At 42.0% G+C, this 18501-nt stretch overlaps 1 protein-coding gene across 13 annotated transcripts in view; it reads left to right on the forward strand.

Annotated features, from left to right (window-relative positions):
• Window positions 1-18501, forward strand: part of LOC112225339 — a 43488-nt gene that overhangs the window by 3417 nt on the left and 21570 nt on the right. For all 13 annotated transcript variants that reach the window (XR_006082990.1, XM_042318790.1, XM_042318779.1 and 10 more), the window contains exons 2-8: window positions 5661-5939; window positions 6118-6222; window positions 6524-6566; window positions 6655-6730; window positions 7205-7423; window positions 15739-15826; window positions 16192-16442. Coding sequence is in view for 12 of the 13 variants with exons in the window: in XM_042318790.1 (XP_042174724.1) it covers window positions 5778-5939; window positions 6118-6222; window positions 6524-6566; window positions 6655-6730; window positions 7205-7423; window positions 15739-15826; window positions 16192-16442 (944 nt within the window). In the remaining variant the exon portion in view is untranslated. The remainder of the gene's footprint in view (window positions 1-5660; window positions 5940-6117; window positions 6223-6523; window positions 6567-6654; window positions 6731-7204; window positions 7424-15738; window positions 15827-16191; window positions 16443-18501) is intronic.

Below are 18501 nucleotides of genomic sequence, written 5' to 3' on the forward strand. Positions count from 1 at the left end.
AGTTGAAAGAGAGAAGAGCATGGCGGTATGAAAGCTGTTTGTTATAACACAGAAGAAGGACTGCAGTGTGTGTAGTGTAGTTGGAAGAGAGAAGAGCATGGCGGTATGAAAGCTGTTTGTTATAACACAGAAGAAGGACTACAGTGTGTGTAGTGTAGTTGGAAGAGAGAAGAGCATGGCGGTATGAAAGCTGTTTGTTATAACACAGAAGAAGGACTGCAGTGTGTGTAGTGTAGTTGGAAGAGAGAAGAGCATGGCGGTATGAAAGCTGTTTGTTATAACACAGAAGAAGGACTACAGTGTGTGTAGTGTAGTTGGAAGAGAGAAGAGCATGGCGGTATGAAAGCTGTTTGTTATAACACAGAAGAAGGACTACAGTGTGTGTAGTGTAGTTGGAAGAGAGAAGAGCATGGCGGTATGAAAGCTGTTTGTTATAACACAGAAGAAGGACTACAGTGTGTGTAGTGTAGTTGAAAGAGAGAAGAGCATGGCGGTATGAAAGCTGTTTGTTATAACACAGAAGAAGGACTACAGTGTGTGTAGTGTAGTTGGAAGAGAGAAGAGCATGGCGGTATGAAAGCTGTTTGTTATAACACAGAAGAAGGACTACAGTGCGTGTAGTGTAGTTGGAAGAGAGAAGAGCATGGCGGTATGAAAGCTGTTTGTTATAACACAGAAGAAGGACTACAGTGTGTGTAGTGTAGTTGGAAGAGAGAAGAGCATGGCGGTATGAAAGCTGTTTGTTATAACACAGAAGAAGGACTACAGTGCGTGTAGTGTAGTTGGAAAGAGAAGAGCATGGCGGTATGAAAGCTGTTTGTTATAACACAGAAGGACTACAGTGTGTGTAGTGTAGTTGGAAGAGAGAAGAGCATGGCGGTATGAAAGCTGTTTGTTATAACACAGAAGGACTACAGTGTGTGTAGTGTAGTTGGAAGAGAGAAGAGCATGGCGGTATGAAAGCTGTTTGTTATAACACAGAAGAAGGACTACAGTGTGTGTAGTGTAGTTGGAAGAGAGAAGAGCATGGCGGTATGAAAGCTGTTTGTTATAACACAGAAGAAGGACTACAGTGTGTGTAGTGTAGTTGGAAGAGAGAAGAGCATGGCGGTATGAAAGCTGTTTGTTATAACACAGAAGGACTACAGTGTGTGTAGTGTAGTTGGAAGAGAGAAGAGCATGGCGGTATGAAAGCTGTTTGTTATAACACAGAAGGACTACAGTGTGTGTAGTGTAGTTGGAAGAGAGAAGAGCATGGCGGTATGAAAGCTGTTTGTTATAACACAGAAGAAGGACTACAGTGTGTGTAGTGTAGTTGGAAGAGAGAAGAGCATGGCGGTATGAAAGCTGTTTGTTATAACACAGAAGAAGGACTACAGTGTGTGTAGTGTAGTTGGAAGAGAGAAGAGCATGGCGGTATGAAAGCTGTTTGTTATAACACAGAAGAAGGACTACAGTGCGTGTAGTGTAGTTGGAAAGAGAAGAGCATGGCGGTATGAAAGCTGTTTGTTATAACACAGAAGAAGGACTGCAGTGTGTGTAGTGTAGTTGGAAAGAGAAGAGCATGGCGGTATGAAAGCTGTTTGTTATAACACAGAAGAAGGACTGCAGTGTGTGTAGTGTAGTTGGAAGAGAGAAGAGCATGGCGGTATGAAAGCTGTTTGTTATAACACAGAAGAAGGACTGCAGTGTGTGTAGTGTAGTTGGAAGAGAGAAGAGCATGGCGGTATGAAAGCTGTTTGTTATAACACAGAAGAAGGACTACAGTGCGTGTAGTGTAGTTGGAAAGAGAAGAGCATGGCGGTATGAAAGCTGTTTGTTATAACACAGAAGAAGGACTGCAGTGTGTGTAGTGTAGTTGGAAGAGAGAAGAGCATGGCGGTATGAAAGCTGTTTGTTATAACACAGAAGAAGGACTACAGTGCGTGTAGTGTAGTTGGAAAGAGAAGAGCATGGCGGTATGAAAGCTGTTTGTTATAACACAGAAGAAGGACTGCAGTGCGTGTAGTGTAGTTGGAAGAGAGAAGAGCATGGCGGTATGAAAGCTGTTTGTTATAACAGAAGAAGGACTGCAGTGCGTGTAGTGTAGTTGGAAGAGAGAAGAGCATGGCGGTATGAAAGCTGTTTGTTATAACACAGAAGAAGGACTACAGTGTGTGTAGTGTAGTTGGAAGAGAGAAGAGCATGGCGGTATGAAAGCTGTTTGTTATAACACAGAAGAAGGACTACAGTGCGTGTAGTGTAGTTGGAAAGAGAAGAGCATGGCGGTATGAAAGCTGTTTGTTATAACACAGAAGAAGGACTGCAGTGTGTGTAGTGTAGTTGGAAGAGAGAAGAGCATGGCGGTATGAAAGCTGTTTGTTATAACACAGAAGAAGGACTGCAGTGTGTGTAGTGTAGTTGGAAAGAGAAGAGCATGGCGGTATGAAAGCTGTTTGTTATAACACAGAAGAAGGACTGCAGTGTGTGTAGTGTAGTTGGAAGAGAGAAGAGCATGGCGGTATGAAAGCTGTTTGTTATAACACAGAAGAAGGACTACAGTGTGTGTAGTGTAGTGTAGTTGAAAGAGAGAAGAGCATGGCGGTATGAAAGCTGTTTGTTATAACACAGAAGAAGGACTACAGTGTGTGTAGTGTAGTTGGAAGAGAGAAGAGCATGGCGGTATGAAAGCTGTTTGTTATAACACAGAAGAAGGACTACAGTGTGTGTAGTGTAGTTGGAAGAGAGAAGAGCATGGCGGTATGAAAGCTGTTTGTTATAACACAGAAGGACTGCAGTGCGTGTAGTGTAGTTGGAAGAGAGAAGAGCATGGCGGTATGAAAGCTGTTTGTTATAACACAGAAGAAGGACTGCAGTGTGTGTAGTGTAGTTGGAAGAGAGAAGAGCATGGCGGTATGAAAGCTGTTTGTTATAACACAGAAGAAGGACTGCAGTGCGTGTAGTGTAGTTGGAAGAGAGAAGAGCATGGCGGTATGAAAGCTGTTTGTTATAACACAGAAGAAGGACTACAGTGCGTGTAGTGTAGTTGGAAGAGAGAAGAGCATGGCGGTATGAAAGCTGTTTGTTATAACACAGAAGAAGGACTACAGTGTGTAGTGTAGTTGGAAAGAGAAGAGCATGGCGGTATGAAAGCTGTTTGTTATAACACAGAAGAAGGACTACAGTGCGTGTAGTGTAGTTGGAAAGAGAAGAGCATGGCGGTATGAAAGCTGTTTGTTATAACACAGAAGAAGGACTGCAGTGTGTGTAGTGTAGTTGGAAAGAGAAGAGCATGGCGGTATGAAAGCTGTTTGTTATAACACAGAAGGACTGCAGTGTGTGTAGTGTAGTTGGAAGAGAGAAGAGCATGGCGGTATGAAAGCTGTTTGTTATAACACAGAAGGACTGCAGTGTGTGTAGTGTAGTTGGAAGAGAGAAGAGCATGGCGGTATGAAAGCTGTTTGTTATAACACAGAAGGACTGCAGTGTGTGTAGTGTAGTTGGAAGAGAGAAGAGCATGGCGGTATGAAAGCTGTTTGTTATAACACAGAAGAAGGACTGCAGTGTGTGTAGTGTAGTTGGAAGAGAGAAGAGCATGGCGGTATGAAAGCTGTTTGTTATAACAGAAGAAGGACTGCAGTGCGTGTAGTGTAGTTGGAAGAGAGAAGAGCATGGCGGTATGAAAGCTGTTTGTTCTAACACAGAAGAAGGACTGCAGTGTGTGTAGTGTAGTTGGAAGAGAGAAGAGCATGGCGGTATGAAAGCTGTTTGTTATAACACAGAAGAAGGACTGCAGTGCGTGTAGTGTAGTTGGAAAGAGAAGAGCATGGCGGTATGAAAGCTGTTTGTTATAACACAGAAGAAGGACTACAGTGTGTGTAGTGTAGTTGGAAGAGAGAAGAGCATGGCGGTATGAAAGCTGTTTGTTATAACACAGAAGAAGGACTACAGTGTGTGTAGTGTAGTTGGAAGAGAGAAGAGCATGGCGGTATGAAAGCTGTTTGTTATAACACAGAAGAAGGACTACAGTGTGTGTAGTGTAGTTGGAAGAGAGAAGAGCATGGCGGTATGAAAGCTGTTTGTTATAACACAGAAGAAGGACTGCAGTGTGTGTAGTGTAGTTGGAAGAGAGAAGAGCATGGCGGTATGAAAGCTGTTTGTTATAACACAGAAGAAGGACTACAGTGTGTGTAGTGTAGTTGGAAGAGAGAAGAGCATGGCGGTATGAAAGCTGTTTGTTATAACACAGAAGAAGGACTACAGTGTGTGTAGTGTAGTTGGAAGAGAGAAGAGCATGGCGGTATGAAAGCTGTTTGTTATAACACAGAAGAAGGACTACAGTGTGTGTAGTGTAGTTGGAAGAGAGAAGAGCATGGCGGTATGAAAGCTGTTTGTTATAACACAGAAGGACTGCAGTGCGTGTAGTGTAGTTGGAAGAGAGAAGAGCATGGCGGTATGAAAGCTGTTTGTTATAACACAGAAGAAGGACTGCAGTGTGTGTAGTGTAGTTGGAAGAGAGAAGAGCATGGCGGTATGAAAGCTGTTTGTTATAACACAGAAGAAGGACTGCAGTGCGTGTAGTGTAGTTGGAAGAGAGAAGAGCATGGCGGTATGAAAGCTGTTTGTTATAACACAGAAGAAGGACTACAGTGTGTGTAGTGTAGTTGGAAGAGAGAAGAGCATGGCGGTATGAAAGCTGTTTGTTATAACACAGAAGAAGGACTACAGTGTGTGTAGTGTAGTTGGAAGAGAGAAGAGCATGGCGGTATGAAAGCTGTTTGTTATAACACAGAAGAAGGACTACAGTGCGTGTAGTGTAGTTGGAAGAGAGAAGAGCATGGCGGTATGAAAGCTGTTTGTTATAACACAGAAGAAGGACTACAGTGCGTGTAGTGTAGTTGGAAGAGAGAAGAGCATGGCGGTATGAAAGCTGTTTGTTATAACACAGAAGAAGGACTACAGTGTGTGTAGTGTAGTTGGAAGAGAGAAGAGCATGGCGGTATGAAAGCTGTTTGTTATAACACAGAAGAAGGACTGCAGTGCGTGTAGTGTAGTTGGAAGAGAGAAGAGCATGGCGGTATGAAAGCTGTTTGTTATAACACAGAAGAAGGACTGCAGTGTGTGTAGTGTAGTTGGAAGAGAGAAGAGCATGGCGGTATGAAAGCTGTTTGTTATAACACAGAAGAAGGACTGCAGTGTGTGTAGTGTAGTTGGAAGAGAGAAGAGCATGGCGGTATGAAAGCTGTTTGTTATAACACAGAAGGACTACAGTGTGTGTAGTGTAGTTGGAAGAGAGAAGAGCATGGCGGTATGAAAGCTGTTTGTTATAACACAGAAGAAGGACTACAGTGTGTAGTGTAGTTGGAAAGAGAAGAGCATGGCGGTATGAAAGCTGTTTGTTATAACACAGAAGAAGGACTGCAGTGTGTGTAGTGTAGTTGGAAGAGAGAAGAGCATGGCGGTATGAAAGCTGTTTGTTATAACACAGAAGAAGGACTGCAGTGCGCTCCATGCTCTTCTCTCTAACAGCTACACTGAAAGTCTCTTGTCCTTATTTCCTGAGGATAATGACTGCATTATATTTTGAGTCACTCTGTCTATTACATAAATGTAACTGTCTTCAATTAGAAATGAAACATCCTGACAACATGTCTGTCATATGACCTTTCTGTGACCCCTAGCCAGCACAGGCGGAGCAGAAGGTGAACGCCGAGGTAGAGAAGGAGGGGGACGAGAAGGAGGCGGGAGTAGAGGAGAAAGAGAAGAAAGAAGAAACAGAGGAAGAGCCAGCCGAGCAGATGGAGGAGGAGGAGGGAGAGGCGAACGGAGGGGAAGGGGAGAACACTAATGGAGAAGACAAGATGGCTTTAGCAGAGGAGGCCAAACCCTCCAAGCGTCCGCGGATCATGCAGTGTAAAGTCACCCTCCTGGACGACACTCTGTTTGAGTGTGAGCTCGGTGTAAGACACTTCTCAAATACACCATTGTCTTTTCTACACTTCAAATAATTGCCCATCAACTCTGTTTCTGACTTAATCTTTTGAATGCATAGTTGTGATCGTTTGTGAGTACAACCAGTAATATTTCTTCCTTACTGAATGTTTGTGTGATTGGTCTCCTCTCTGTCTCCCTGTGTAGAAACATGCGACGGGCTCGGATCTGTTTGTGAAGGTGTGTGACCACCTCAACCTGCTGGAGAGAGACTACTGTGGCCTGGCCGTCTGGGATACCCCCACCTCCAGGGTACAGTACACTTTGCCTGGTTTAAGAATGGGGTGCTAATCTAGGGTGAAGTGGTGAACAGTAATCTTAACCTTCCAAGTGAAAGGAGGGTAGATGGCATCTCATCTGTGGAGATTTCCTTTGGGAGAGAAAGATATGTTCAGTGAGTGGGTTGTTTTGCGTGTAGTTTGACTGCATGTTCTTGCCCATTAGAGAAACAGTACTTATAGGATGGAAGGTGCAGTTTCACCACATAGGGCAAAATGACTTTCTTACAGTACGATGGCGTTCATTGAGTCTGTTCTCCCGCTGTCATTTACAGACATGGCTGGACGCCTCCAAAGAGATCCGGAAACAGGTGGCAGGTGGGTGATGTCAATACGATGACCTACAGTAAATACATGTTTCTAACTCAAATGACCAACAGTACTCACACTGTATTTTCATCTCCAGATTATACATACGAGTTCACTTTCAATGTGAAGTTCTACCCTCCTGATCCAGCTCAGCTCACAGAAGACCTCACCAGGTTAATCTACACACACATCTAAATATCTGCCGTTAACTCAATTTCAGGGTGTCAGTGGTTAACTCCCACTCCCCTCCCCTCTCTCTTCACTCTCTCTCTCCCTCTCTCTCTCTCTCCACCCTCGCCCCCTCTTTTCCCTTAACCCCCTTCCTCTTTCTCTCTCTCACTCCCTCGCTCTCCCTCCCTCCTCCGCCCCCCTCGCACTCTCTCTCCCTCCACCCCTCTCTTGCTCACCCTCCACCCCCTCGCAATATCTCTCTCACCCTTCACCTCTCGTCTCTCCTCTCTCTCTTTTCTCTCACCTTTCACCCCTCCCCTCTCTTCACCCCCTCTCTGCTCTCTTGCTCCTGCTCTCTCCACCCCTCTGTCTCACCCACCCCCTTTCTCTCTCCTTCCACCCCCTCTCTCTTCCCCCACCCCCTTTCTCTCTCTCTACTCCATCTACCCCTCCCTCTCTCTCCCTCCCTCTCGCAGGTACTACCTGTGTCTACAGCTGCGTAAAGACATCCTGAGTGGCCTGCTGCCATGCTCCTTTGTAACTCTGGCCATGCTAGGCTCCTACACGGCCCAGTCTGAGCTGGGGGAGTATGATCCAGAGGTCCACGGCTCTCACTACACCAAGGAGCTGAGGCTGGCCCCGGGACAGGGCAAAGAGCTGGAGGACAAGGTCATGGAGTTGCACCGCACATACAGGTAAGAACCAGGGGAGGACTGACTATATACTGGAACTATCATGTACAAAAGACCAGGGAGGACCAGACTATATACTGGAACTATCATGTAGAAAAGACCAGGGAGGACCAGACTATATACTGGAACTATCATGTAGAAAAGACCAGGGAGGACCAGACTATATACTGGAACTATCATGTAGAAAAGACCAGGGAGGACCAGACTCTATACTGGAACTATCATGTAGAAAAGACCAGGGAGGACCAGACTATATACTGGAACTATCATGTAGAAAAGACCAGGGAGGACCAGACTCTATACTGGAACTATCATGTAGAAAAGACCAGGGAGGACCAGACTCTATACTGGAACTATCATGTAGAAAAGACCAGGGAGGAACAGACTCTATACTGGAACTATCATGTAGAAAAGACCAGGGAGGACCAGACTATATACTGGAACTATCATGTAGAAAAGACCAGGGAGGACCAGACTCTATACTGGAACTATCATGTAGAAAAGACCAGGGAGGAACAGACTATATACTGGAACTATCATGTAGAAAAGACCAGGGAGGACCAGACTCTATACTGGAACTATCATGTAGAAAAGACCAGGGAGGAACAGACTCTATACTGGAACTATCATGTAGAAAAGACCAGGGAGGACCAGACTATATACTGGAACTATCATGTAGAAAAGACCAGGGAGGACCAGACTCTATACTGGAACTATCATGTAGAAAAGACCAGGGAGGACCAGACTCTATACTGGAACTATCATGTAGAAAAGACCAGGGAGGACCAGACTCTATACTGGAACTATCATGTAGAAAAGACCAGGGAGGACCAGACTATATACTGGAGTAATGTAGAAAAGACCAGGGAGGACCAGACTCTATACTGGAACTATCATGTAGAAAAGACCAGGGAGGACCAGACTATATACTGGAACTATCATGTAGAAAAGACCAGGGAGGACCAGACTCTATACTGGAACTATCATGTACAAAAGACCAGGGAGGACCAGACTCTATACTGGAACTATCATGTAGAAAAGACCAGGGAGGACCAGACTCTATACTGGAACTATCATGTAGAAAAGACCAGGGAGGACCAGACTATATACTGGAACTATCATGTAGAAAAGACCAGGGAGGACCAGACTCTATACTGGAACTATCATGTAGAAAAGACCAGGGAGGAACAGACTCTATACTGGAACTATCATGTAGAAAAGACCAGGGAGGACCAGACTCTATACTGGAACTATCATGTACAAAAGACCAGGGAGGACCAGACTATATACTGGAACTATGATGTACAAAAGACCAGGGAGGACCAGACTATATACTGGAACTATGATGTAGAAAAGACCAGGGAGGACCAGACTCTATACTGGAACTATCATGTAGAAAAGACCAGGGAGGACCAGACTCTATACTGGAACTATCATGTAGAAAAGACCAGGGAGGAACAGACTCTATACTGGAACTATCATGTACAAAAGACCAGGGAGGACCAGACTCTATACTGGAACTATCATGTACAAAAGACCAGGGAGGACCAGACTATATACTGGAACTATAATGTACAAAAGACCAGGGAGGACCAGACTATATACTGGAACTATGATGTAGAAAAGACCAGGGAGGACCAGACTCTATACTGGAACTATCATGTAGAAAAGACCAGGGAGGACCAGACTCTATACTGGAACTATCATGTAGAAAAGACCAGGGAGGACCAGACTATATACTGGAACTATCATGTAGAAAAGACCAGGGAGGACCAGACTCTATACTGGAACTATCATGTAGAAAAGACCAGGGAGGACCAGACTCTATACTGGAACTATCATGTAGAAAAGACCAGGGAGGACCAGACTATATACTGGAACTATCATGTAGAAAAGACCAGGGAGGAACAGACTCTATACTGGAACTATCATGTACAAAAGACCAGGGAGGACCAGACTCTATACTGGAACTATCATGTACAAAAGACCAGGGAGGACCAGACTATATACTGGAACTATGATGTACAAAAGACCAGGGAGGACCAGACTATATACTGGAACTATGATGTAGAAAAGACCAGGGAGGACCAGACTCTATACTGGAACTATCATGTAGAAAAGACCAGGGAGGACCAGACTCTATACTGGAACTATCATGTAGAAAAGACCAGGGAGGACCAGACTATATACTGGAACTATCATGTAGAAAAGACCAGGGAGGACCAGACTATATACTGGAACTATCATGTAGAAAAGACCAGGGAGGACCAGACTATATACTGGAACTATCATGTAGAAAAGACCAGGGAGGACCAGACTATATACTGGAACTATCATGTAGAAAAGACCAGGGAGGACCAGACTATATACTGGAACTATCATGTAGAAAAGACCAGGGAGGACCAGACTATATACTGGAACTATCATGTAGAAAGGACCAGGGAGGACCAGACTCTATACTGGAACTATCATGTACAAAAGACCAGGGAGGACCAGACTATATACTGGAACTATCATGTAGAAAAGACCAGACTATATACTGGAACTATCATGTAGAAAAGACCAGGGAGGACCAGACTATATACTGGAACTATCATGTAGAAAAGACCAGGGAGGACCAGACTCTATACTGGAACTATCATGTAGAAAAGACCAGGGAGGACCAGACTCTATACTGGAACTATCATGTAGAAAAGACCAGGGAGGACCAGACTATATACTGGAACTATGATGTACAAAAGACCAGGGAGGACCAGACTATATACTGGAACTATCATGTAGAAAAGACCAGGAAGGACCAGACTATATACTGGAGGAATGTGGAAAATACCAGGGAGGACAGAAATATATACTGGAGTAATGTGGAAAAGACCAGACTATATACTGGAGTAATGTAGAAAAGACCAGGGAGGACCAGACTCTATACTGGAGGAATGTAGAAAAGACCAGACTATATACTGGAGGAATGTGGAAAATACCAGGGAGGACCAGACTATATACTGGAGTAATGTGGAAAAGACCAGACTATATACTGGAGTAATGTAGAAAAGACCAGGGAGGACCAGACTATATACTGGAGTAATGTAGAAAAGACCAGACTATATACTGGAGTAATGTAGAAAGACCAGACTATATACTGGAGTAATGTAGAAAAGACCAGACTATATACTGGAGTAATGTAGAAAAGACCACACTATATACTGGAGTAATGTGGAAAAGACCAGACTATATACTGGAGTAATGTGGAAAAGACCAGACTATATACTGGAGTAATGTGGAAAAGACCAGACTATATACTGGAGTAATGTAGAAAGACCAGACTATATACTGGAGTAATGTAGAAAAGACCAGACTATATACTGGAGTAATGTAGAAAGACCAGACTATATACTGGAGTAATGTAGAAAGACCAGACTATATACTGGAGTAATGTAGAAAAAAGACCAGACTATATACTGGAGTAATGTGGAAAAGACCAGACTATATACTGGAGTAATGTAGAAAGACCAGGGAGGACCAGACTCTATACTGGAGGAATGTGGAAAATACCAGGGAGGACAGAAATATTTACTGGAGTAATGTGGAAAAGACCAGACTATATACTGGAGTAATGTAGAAAGACCAGGGAGGACCAGACTATATACTGGAGTAATGTAGAAAAGACCAGACTATATACTGGAGTAATGTGGAAAATACCAGGGAGGACAGAAATATATACTGGAATAATGTAGAAAAGACCAGGGAGGACCAGACTATATACTGGAGTAATGTAGAAAAGACCAGACTATATACTGGATTAATGTAGAAAAGACCAGGGAGGACCAGACTATATACTGGAGTAATGTAGAAAAGACCAGACTATATACTGGAGTAATGTAGAAAAGAACAGATTATATACTGGAGTAATATAGAAAGACCAGGGAGGACCAGACTATATACTGGAGTAATGTAGAAAAGACCAGGACCAGACTATATACTGGAGTAATGTAGAAAAGACCAGACTATATACTGGAGTAATGTAGAAAAGACCAGACTATATACTGGAGTAATGTAGAAAAGACCAGACTATATACTGGAGTAATGAAGAAAAGACTAGGGAGGACCAGATTATTTACTGGAGTAATGTAGAAAAGACCAGGGAGGACCAGACTATATACTGGAGTAATGTAGAAAAGACCAGGGAGGACCAGACTATATACTGGAGTAATGTAGAAAAGACCAGACTATATACTGGAGTAATGAAGAAAAGACCAGGGAGGACCAGACTATATACTGGAGTAATGTAGAAAAGACCAGGGAGGACCAGACTATATACTGGAGTAATGTAGAAAAGACCAGGGAGGACAGGGAGGACCAGACTATATACTGGAGTAATGTAGAAAAGACCAGACTATAACTGTAATGTAGAAAAGACCAGACTATATACTGGAGTAATGTAGAAAAGACCAGACTATATACTGGAGTAATGTAGAAAAAAAGACCAGACTATATACTGGAGTAATGTAGAAAAGACCAGACTATATACTGGAGTAATGTAAGAAAAGACCAGGGAGGACCAGACTATATACTGGAGTAATGTAGAAAAGACCAGGGGGACTACAGGTCCTCTCATGAGGACCAGTACAGGATAGAAAAGACAGGATAGAAAGACCCATTAGAGTTACCAGCTTCAGAAAATGCAGCCCAAATAAATTCTTCACATAGTTACAGTAACACAGATGTCAACATCAACTGTTCAGAGGAGACTGGAGTAATGTAGAAAAGACCAGACTATATACTGGAGTAATGTAGAAAAGACCAGGGAGGACCAGACTATATACTGGAGTAATGTAGAAAAGACCAGGGAGGACCAGACTATATACTGGAGTAATGTAGAAAAGACCAGACTAAATACTGGAGTAATGTAGAAAAGACCAGACTATATACTGGAGTAATGTAGAAAAGACCAGACTATATACTGGAGTAATGTAGAAAAGACCAGACTATATACTGGAGTAATGTAGAAAAGACCAGACTATATACTGGAGTAATGTAGAAAAGACCAGACTATATACTGGAGTAATGTAGAAAAGACCAGACTATATACTGGAGTAATGTAGAAAAGACCAGGGAGGACCAGACTATATACTGGAGTAATGTAGAAAAGACCAGACTATATACTGGAGTAATGTAGAAAAGACCAGACTAAATACTGGAGTAATGTAGAAAAGACCAGACTATATACTGGAGTAATGTAGAAAAGACCAGACTATATACTGGAGTAATGTAGAAAAGACCAGGGAGGACCAGACTATATACTGGAGTAATGTAGAAAAGACCAGACTATATACTGGAGTAATGTAGAAAAGACCAGACTATATACTGGAGTAATGTAGAAAAGACCAGACTATATACTGGAGTAATGTAGAAAAGACCAGACTAAATACTGGAGTAATGTAGAAAAGACCAGACTATATACTGGAGTAATGTAGAAAAGACCAGACTATATACTGGAGTAATGTAGAAAAGACCAGACTAAATACTGGAGTAATGTAGAAAAGACCAGACTATATACTGGAGTAATGTAGAAAAAAGACCAGACTATATACTGGAGTAATGAGAAAAGACCAGACTATATACTGGAGTAATGTAGAAAAGACCAGACTATATACTGGAGTAATGTAGAAAAGACCAGACTATATACTGGAGTAATGTAGAAAAGACCAGACTATATACTGGAGTAATGTAGAAAAGACCAGACTATATACTGGAGTAATGTAGAAAAGACCAGGGAGGACCAGACTATATACTGGAGTAATGTAGAGAAAGACCAGACTATGTACTGGAGTAATGTAGAAAAGACCAGACTATATACTGGAGTAATGTAGAAAAGACCAGACTATATACTGGAGTAATGTAGAAAAGACCAGACTAAATACTGGAGTAATGTAGAAAAGACCAGACTATATACTGGAGTAATGTAGAAAAGACCAGACTATATACTGGAGTAATGTAGAAAAGACCAGACTATATACTGGAGTAATGTAGAAAAGACCAGACTATATACTGGAGTAATGTAGAAAAGACCAGACTATATACTGGAGTAATGTAGAAAAGACCAGACTATATACTGGAGTAATGTAGAAAAGACCAGGAAAAGACCAGACTATATACTGGAGTAATGTAGAAAAGACCAGACTATATACTGGAGTAATGTAGAAAAGACCAGACTATATACTGGAGTAATGTAGAAAAAAAGACCATACTGGGAGAAAAGACCAGACTATATACTGGAGTAATGTAGAAAAGACCAGACTATATACTGGAGTAATGTAGAAAAGACCAGACTAGAAAAGACCAGACTATACTGGAGTAATGTAGAAAAGACCAGACCAGACTATATACTGGAGTAATGTAGAAAAGACCAGACTATATACTGGAGTAATGTAGAAAAGACCAGACTATATACTGGAGTAATGTAGAAAAGAAAAGACCAGACTATATACTGGAGTAATGTAGAAAAAAAGACCAGACTATATACTGGAGTAATGTAGAAAAGACCAGACTATATACTGGAGTAATGTAGAAAGAAAAGACCAGACTATATACTGGAGTAATGTAGAAAAGACCAGACTATATACTGGAGTAATGTAGAAAAGACCAGACTATATACTGGAGTAATGTAGAAAAGACCAGACTATATACTGGAGTAATGTAGAAAAGACAGACTATATACTGGGAGGACCAGACAGATATACTGGAGTAATGTAGAAAAGACCAGACTATATACTGGAGTAATGTAGAAAAGACCAGACTATATACTGGAGTAATGTAGAAAAGACCAGACTATATACTGGAGTAATGTAGAAAAGACCAGGGAGGACCAGACTATATACTGGAGTAATGTAGAAAAGACCAGACTATATACTGGAGTAATGTAGAAAAGACCAGGGAGGACCAGACTATATACTGGAGTAATGTAGAAAAGACCAGACTATATACTGGAGTAATGTAGAAAAGAAAGACCAGACTATATACTGGAGTAATGTAGAAAAAGACCAGACTATATACTGGAGTAATGTAGAAAAGACCAGACTATATACTGGAGTAATGTAGAAAAGACCAGACTATATACTGGAGTAATGTAGAAAAGACCAGATATACTGGAGTAATGTAGAAAAAAAGACCAGACTATATACTGGAGTAATGTAGAAAAGACCAGACTATATACTGGAGTAATGTAGAAAAAAAGACCAGACTATATACTGGAGTAATGTAGAAAAAAAGACCAGACTATATACTGGAGTAATGTAGAAAAGACCAGAAAGACCAGACTATATACTGGAGTAATGTAGAAAAGACCAGACTATATACTGGAGTAATGTAGAAAAGACCAGACTATATACTGGAGTAATGTAGAAAAGAAAGACCAGACAGAAAAGACCAGACTATATACTGGAGTAATGTAGAAAAGACCAGACTATATACTGGAGTAATGTAGAAAAGACCAGACTATATACTGGAGTAACTAGAAAAGACCAGACTATATAGAGTAATGTAGAAAAGACCAGACTAAATACTGGAGTAATGTAGAAAAGACCAGACTATATACTGGAGTAATGTAGAAAAGACCAGACTATATACTGGAGTAATGTAGAAAAGACCAGACTATATACTGGAGTAATGTAGAAAAGACCAGACTAAATACTGGAGTAATGTAGAAAAGACCAGACTAAATACTTGAGCTCTGATAAAGAATGGAGCGGCAGAATGTCACATACAGGTCAGATGTGGGGTTTTAGGAGGAAAGAGCAGCAGACTCTGCATATATGCTAGTTTTACACATGGCAAGCCTTGCTGTACACGTGCACTGTATGCACAGATGACACACACCATAAACGTCTTATTATATAGCTGATAACTTGCACTTATGTTGTTGCTAACTTGCACCCTTACATGTTTACTTTTGAGTCATTTAGGAGACGCTCTTATCCAGAGAGACTTACAGTAGTTGTGAGGGCAAACATTATTGTAATTGTCCCCTGTGGGAATCGAACCCACAACCCTGGCGTTGCAAGCACCATGCTCTACACCGGACCTGTTTACATTACCTCTTCTTCTCTGTAACCTTTATTTAACTAGGCAAGTCAGTTAAGAACAAATTCTTATTTACAATGACGGCCTACTGGGGAACAGTGGGTTAAATGCCGTGTTCAGGGGCAGAACAACAGATTTTTACCTTGTCAGCTCAGGGATTCAATCCAGCAACCTTTCAATTCCTGGTCCAACGCTCTGACCACTAGGCTACCTGCTGTACCCATCTCTGTGTTTGTCTCCAGATCCATGAGTCCAGCCCAGGCAGACATGTTGTTTCTGGAGAATGCCAAGAAGCTGTCTATGTATGGAGTGGATCTGCACCAAGCCAAGGTACACTTTAGAATGTTCTGGAATCTAGGACTGGAACACTTCTATCTACAGAAGGAACATTTTTTATATAGATTTTTAAGAGCGGTCAGAAAAAGTAGAAAACTATCAAATCGAAGTGCATGATTTGGGAATAACAAGGTTAGGCAACTCTAGCAGCCACAGATTTTTAATTACAAAATCGCTGTCATCATCAAACAAGAGATTAATCTGTGCTGCTGAAAGTGTAGCAGAGGCTGCCTCCTAGTGGCATGTTGAGGTAAATGCAGGAATAACAGTGACGGAAAGATGCCTATAGTGTATATGATGAGGGTATATAGAACATATTGATCATCTTTACCGAATGTACTTTTTCTACATGCTCACAGGATCTTGAGGGTGTGGACATCACTCTAGGGGTGTGTTCTGGTGGTCTCATGGTATATAAGGACAAACTGAGGATCAATCGTTTCCCCTGGCCCAAAGTCCTCAAGATCTCCTACAAGCGAAGCAGCTTCTTCATCAAGATCCGTCCCTCTGAACAAGAACAGTATGAGAGCACAATCGGCTTCAAGCTGCCCAACTACAAGGCCTCCAAGAAGCTGTGGAAGGCCTCAGTGGAACATCATACCTTCTTCAGGTGAGAAACTCACTATCCCTCAGTGAGACAGTGGTGAATAAATAGCTGGTGGGTAAACCGTGATCGCCGTCCACGGTGAGTAAAATCATTTCCTTATACTTTAAGTTGAAAACATGAATGGAACTATATATTGACACTGTTTAGGGGTTAAATACATGTAAAAAAAAAAAGGTTTGCTGATCTATCTCTTCTATCTCTAGATATAGGACAGACACTTCAGAACAAACTTCCTTTGGATGTTCTGGGGGGGGACTATCTGTTGCTCCATGTATCTGTTATTCTATGTGTTGTATGTGCTAATAGCAGTAAGCCAAGTACACATTTTCATCAAATAATTCATTAATAATAATAAAAAGATGTATACTTCAAGGGTCTTAAAATTAAAAATCAAATAGCTAAATGATCCTAGGTATGATCTTCTTAAAACAATTCCATATAGCTTAGTAGACCCCCCTCCCCCGGGTTAGACAGGGCTTTGACTGTAATGGTCTAATAATATTATCTTTGAGAACTAACAATCAGCAAAACAAAAACTAGATAGTCAGGGAGAATTGAAAAATCCCTAAACAATTCATTTAACAGTAGAGATTTTGTTATGTTTGAGCGAAAGAACACAGCATTAGCCATGGCAAAATGCATAGGATTGCAGGAAATTTGCTTTTAAACGGCAAAATAATCTCTCTGTTCCCATGGCAGAATATGTAGAATCCCAGGAAATTTGCTTTAAAACTGCAACCTTTTTAGCTGCATGGCAAGGAAGGATTGCAGGAAGTTAGCCTTACAATTGCAAAAATGTCTCTTAGCTCCATGGAGAAATTTGTAGAATTTCAGGAAATTGGCTTATAAATGCAAACGTTTCTCTTCTTCTAAAATGTTCAGTGGAGCCAACGTGCATTTAACCTCCGCTACACCACTACTCACCCTGCTTCCAACTAACAAGTTACCCGTAACCATAGATCTAGGATCAGATTATCCTACTCCCCAATCCTGACCTTAACCATTAGGACGTTAAAACAATATCTGATCCCATATCAGCGGTTACGGGCGGGCAACTTCTACCTACTCCACTTCCTGGATCATCTGCTCCATAGAGATACAATAAAAGTGTTCTATTTAATTCTGTCATCTGCCCCCATTACTGCCCGACAACAGGGGGCTATTCTCAGGTTACCAATCCCTTGTGCATTCTAATTGGCCCCTGCAGCATAACCTTTCTGAGAGTAAGTCTATTAGCACCGGTGGTAGTTTAACTCTGCTACAGTGCTGTGAAAAATATTTGCCCCCTTACGGATTTTCTCTATTTGTGCATATTTTTGATACTGAATGTTATCAGATCTTCAACCACATCTCTCGCTGTGGAGGAATTTTGTTCCACTCTTCCATGTAGAACTGCTTTAGCTTAGCAACATTTGTGGGTTTTCAAAGCATGAACTGCTTATTTCAAGTCCTTCCAGAACATCTCCATTTGGATTAGGTCTGGGCTTTGACTAGGCCATTACAAAACTTCAAATTTGTTGCTTTTTAACCATTTTCATGTAGACTTGAATGTGTGTTTTGGATCATTGTCTTACTGCATGACTCAGCTACGCTTCAGCTCACAGACAAATGGCCTGACATTCTCCTGTAGAATTATCTGATACAGAGCAGAATTCATGGTTCCTTCTATTAAGGCGAGGTGTCCAGGTCCTGAGGCAGTAAAGCATCCCAAATCATCACACTACCACCACCATGCTGACCCCAAACCATCACACTACCACCACCATGCTGACCCCAAATCATCACACTACCACCACCATGCTGACCCCAAATCATCACACTACCACCACCATGCTGACCCCAAATCATCACACTACCACCACCATGCTGACCCCAAATCATCACACTACCACCACCATGCTGACCACAAACCATCACACTACCACCACCATGCTGACCCCAAATCATCACACTACCACCACCATGCTGACCCCAAATCATCACACTACCACCACCATGTGACCCCAAACCATCACACTACCACCACCATGCTGACCCCAAACCATCACACTACCACCACCAT

This window comes from Oncorhynchus tshawytscha, unplaced genomic scaffold, assembly GCF_018296145.1.
Source record: "Oncorhynchus tshawytscha isolate Ot180627B unplaced genomic scaffold, Otsh_v2.0 Un_scaffold_13173_pilon_pilon, whole genome shotgun sequence".
NCBI classification, from domain to species: Eukaryota; Metazoa; Chordata; class Actinopteri; order Salmoniformes; family Salmonidae; genus Oncorhynchus; species Oncorhynchus tshawytscha.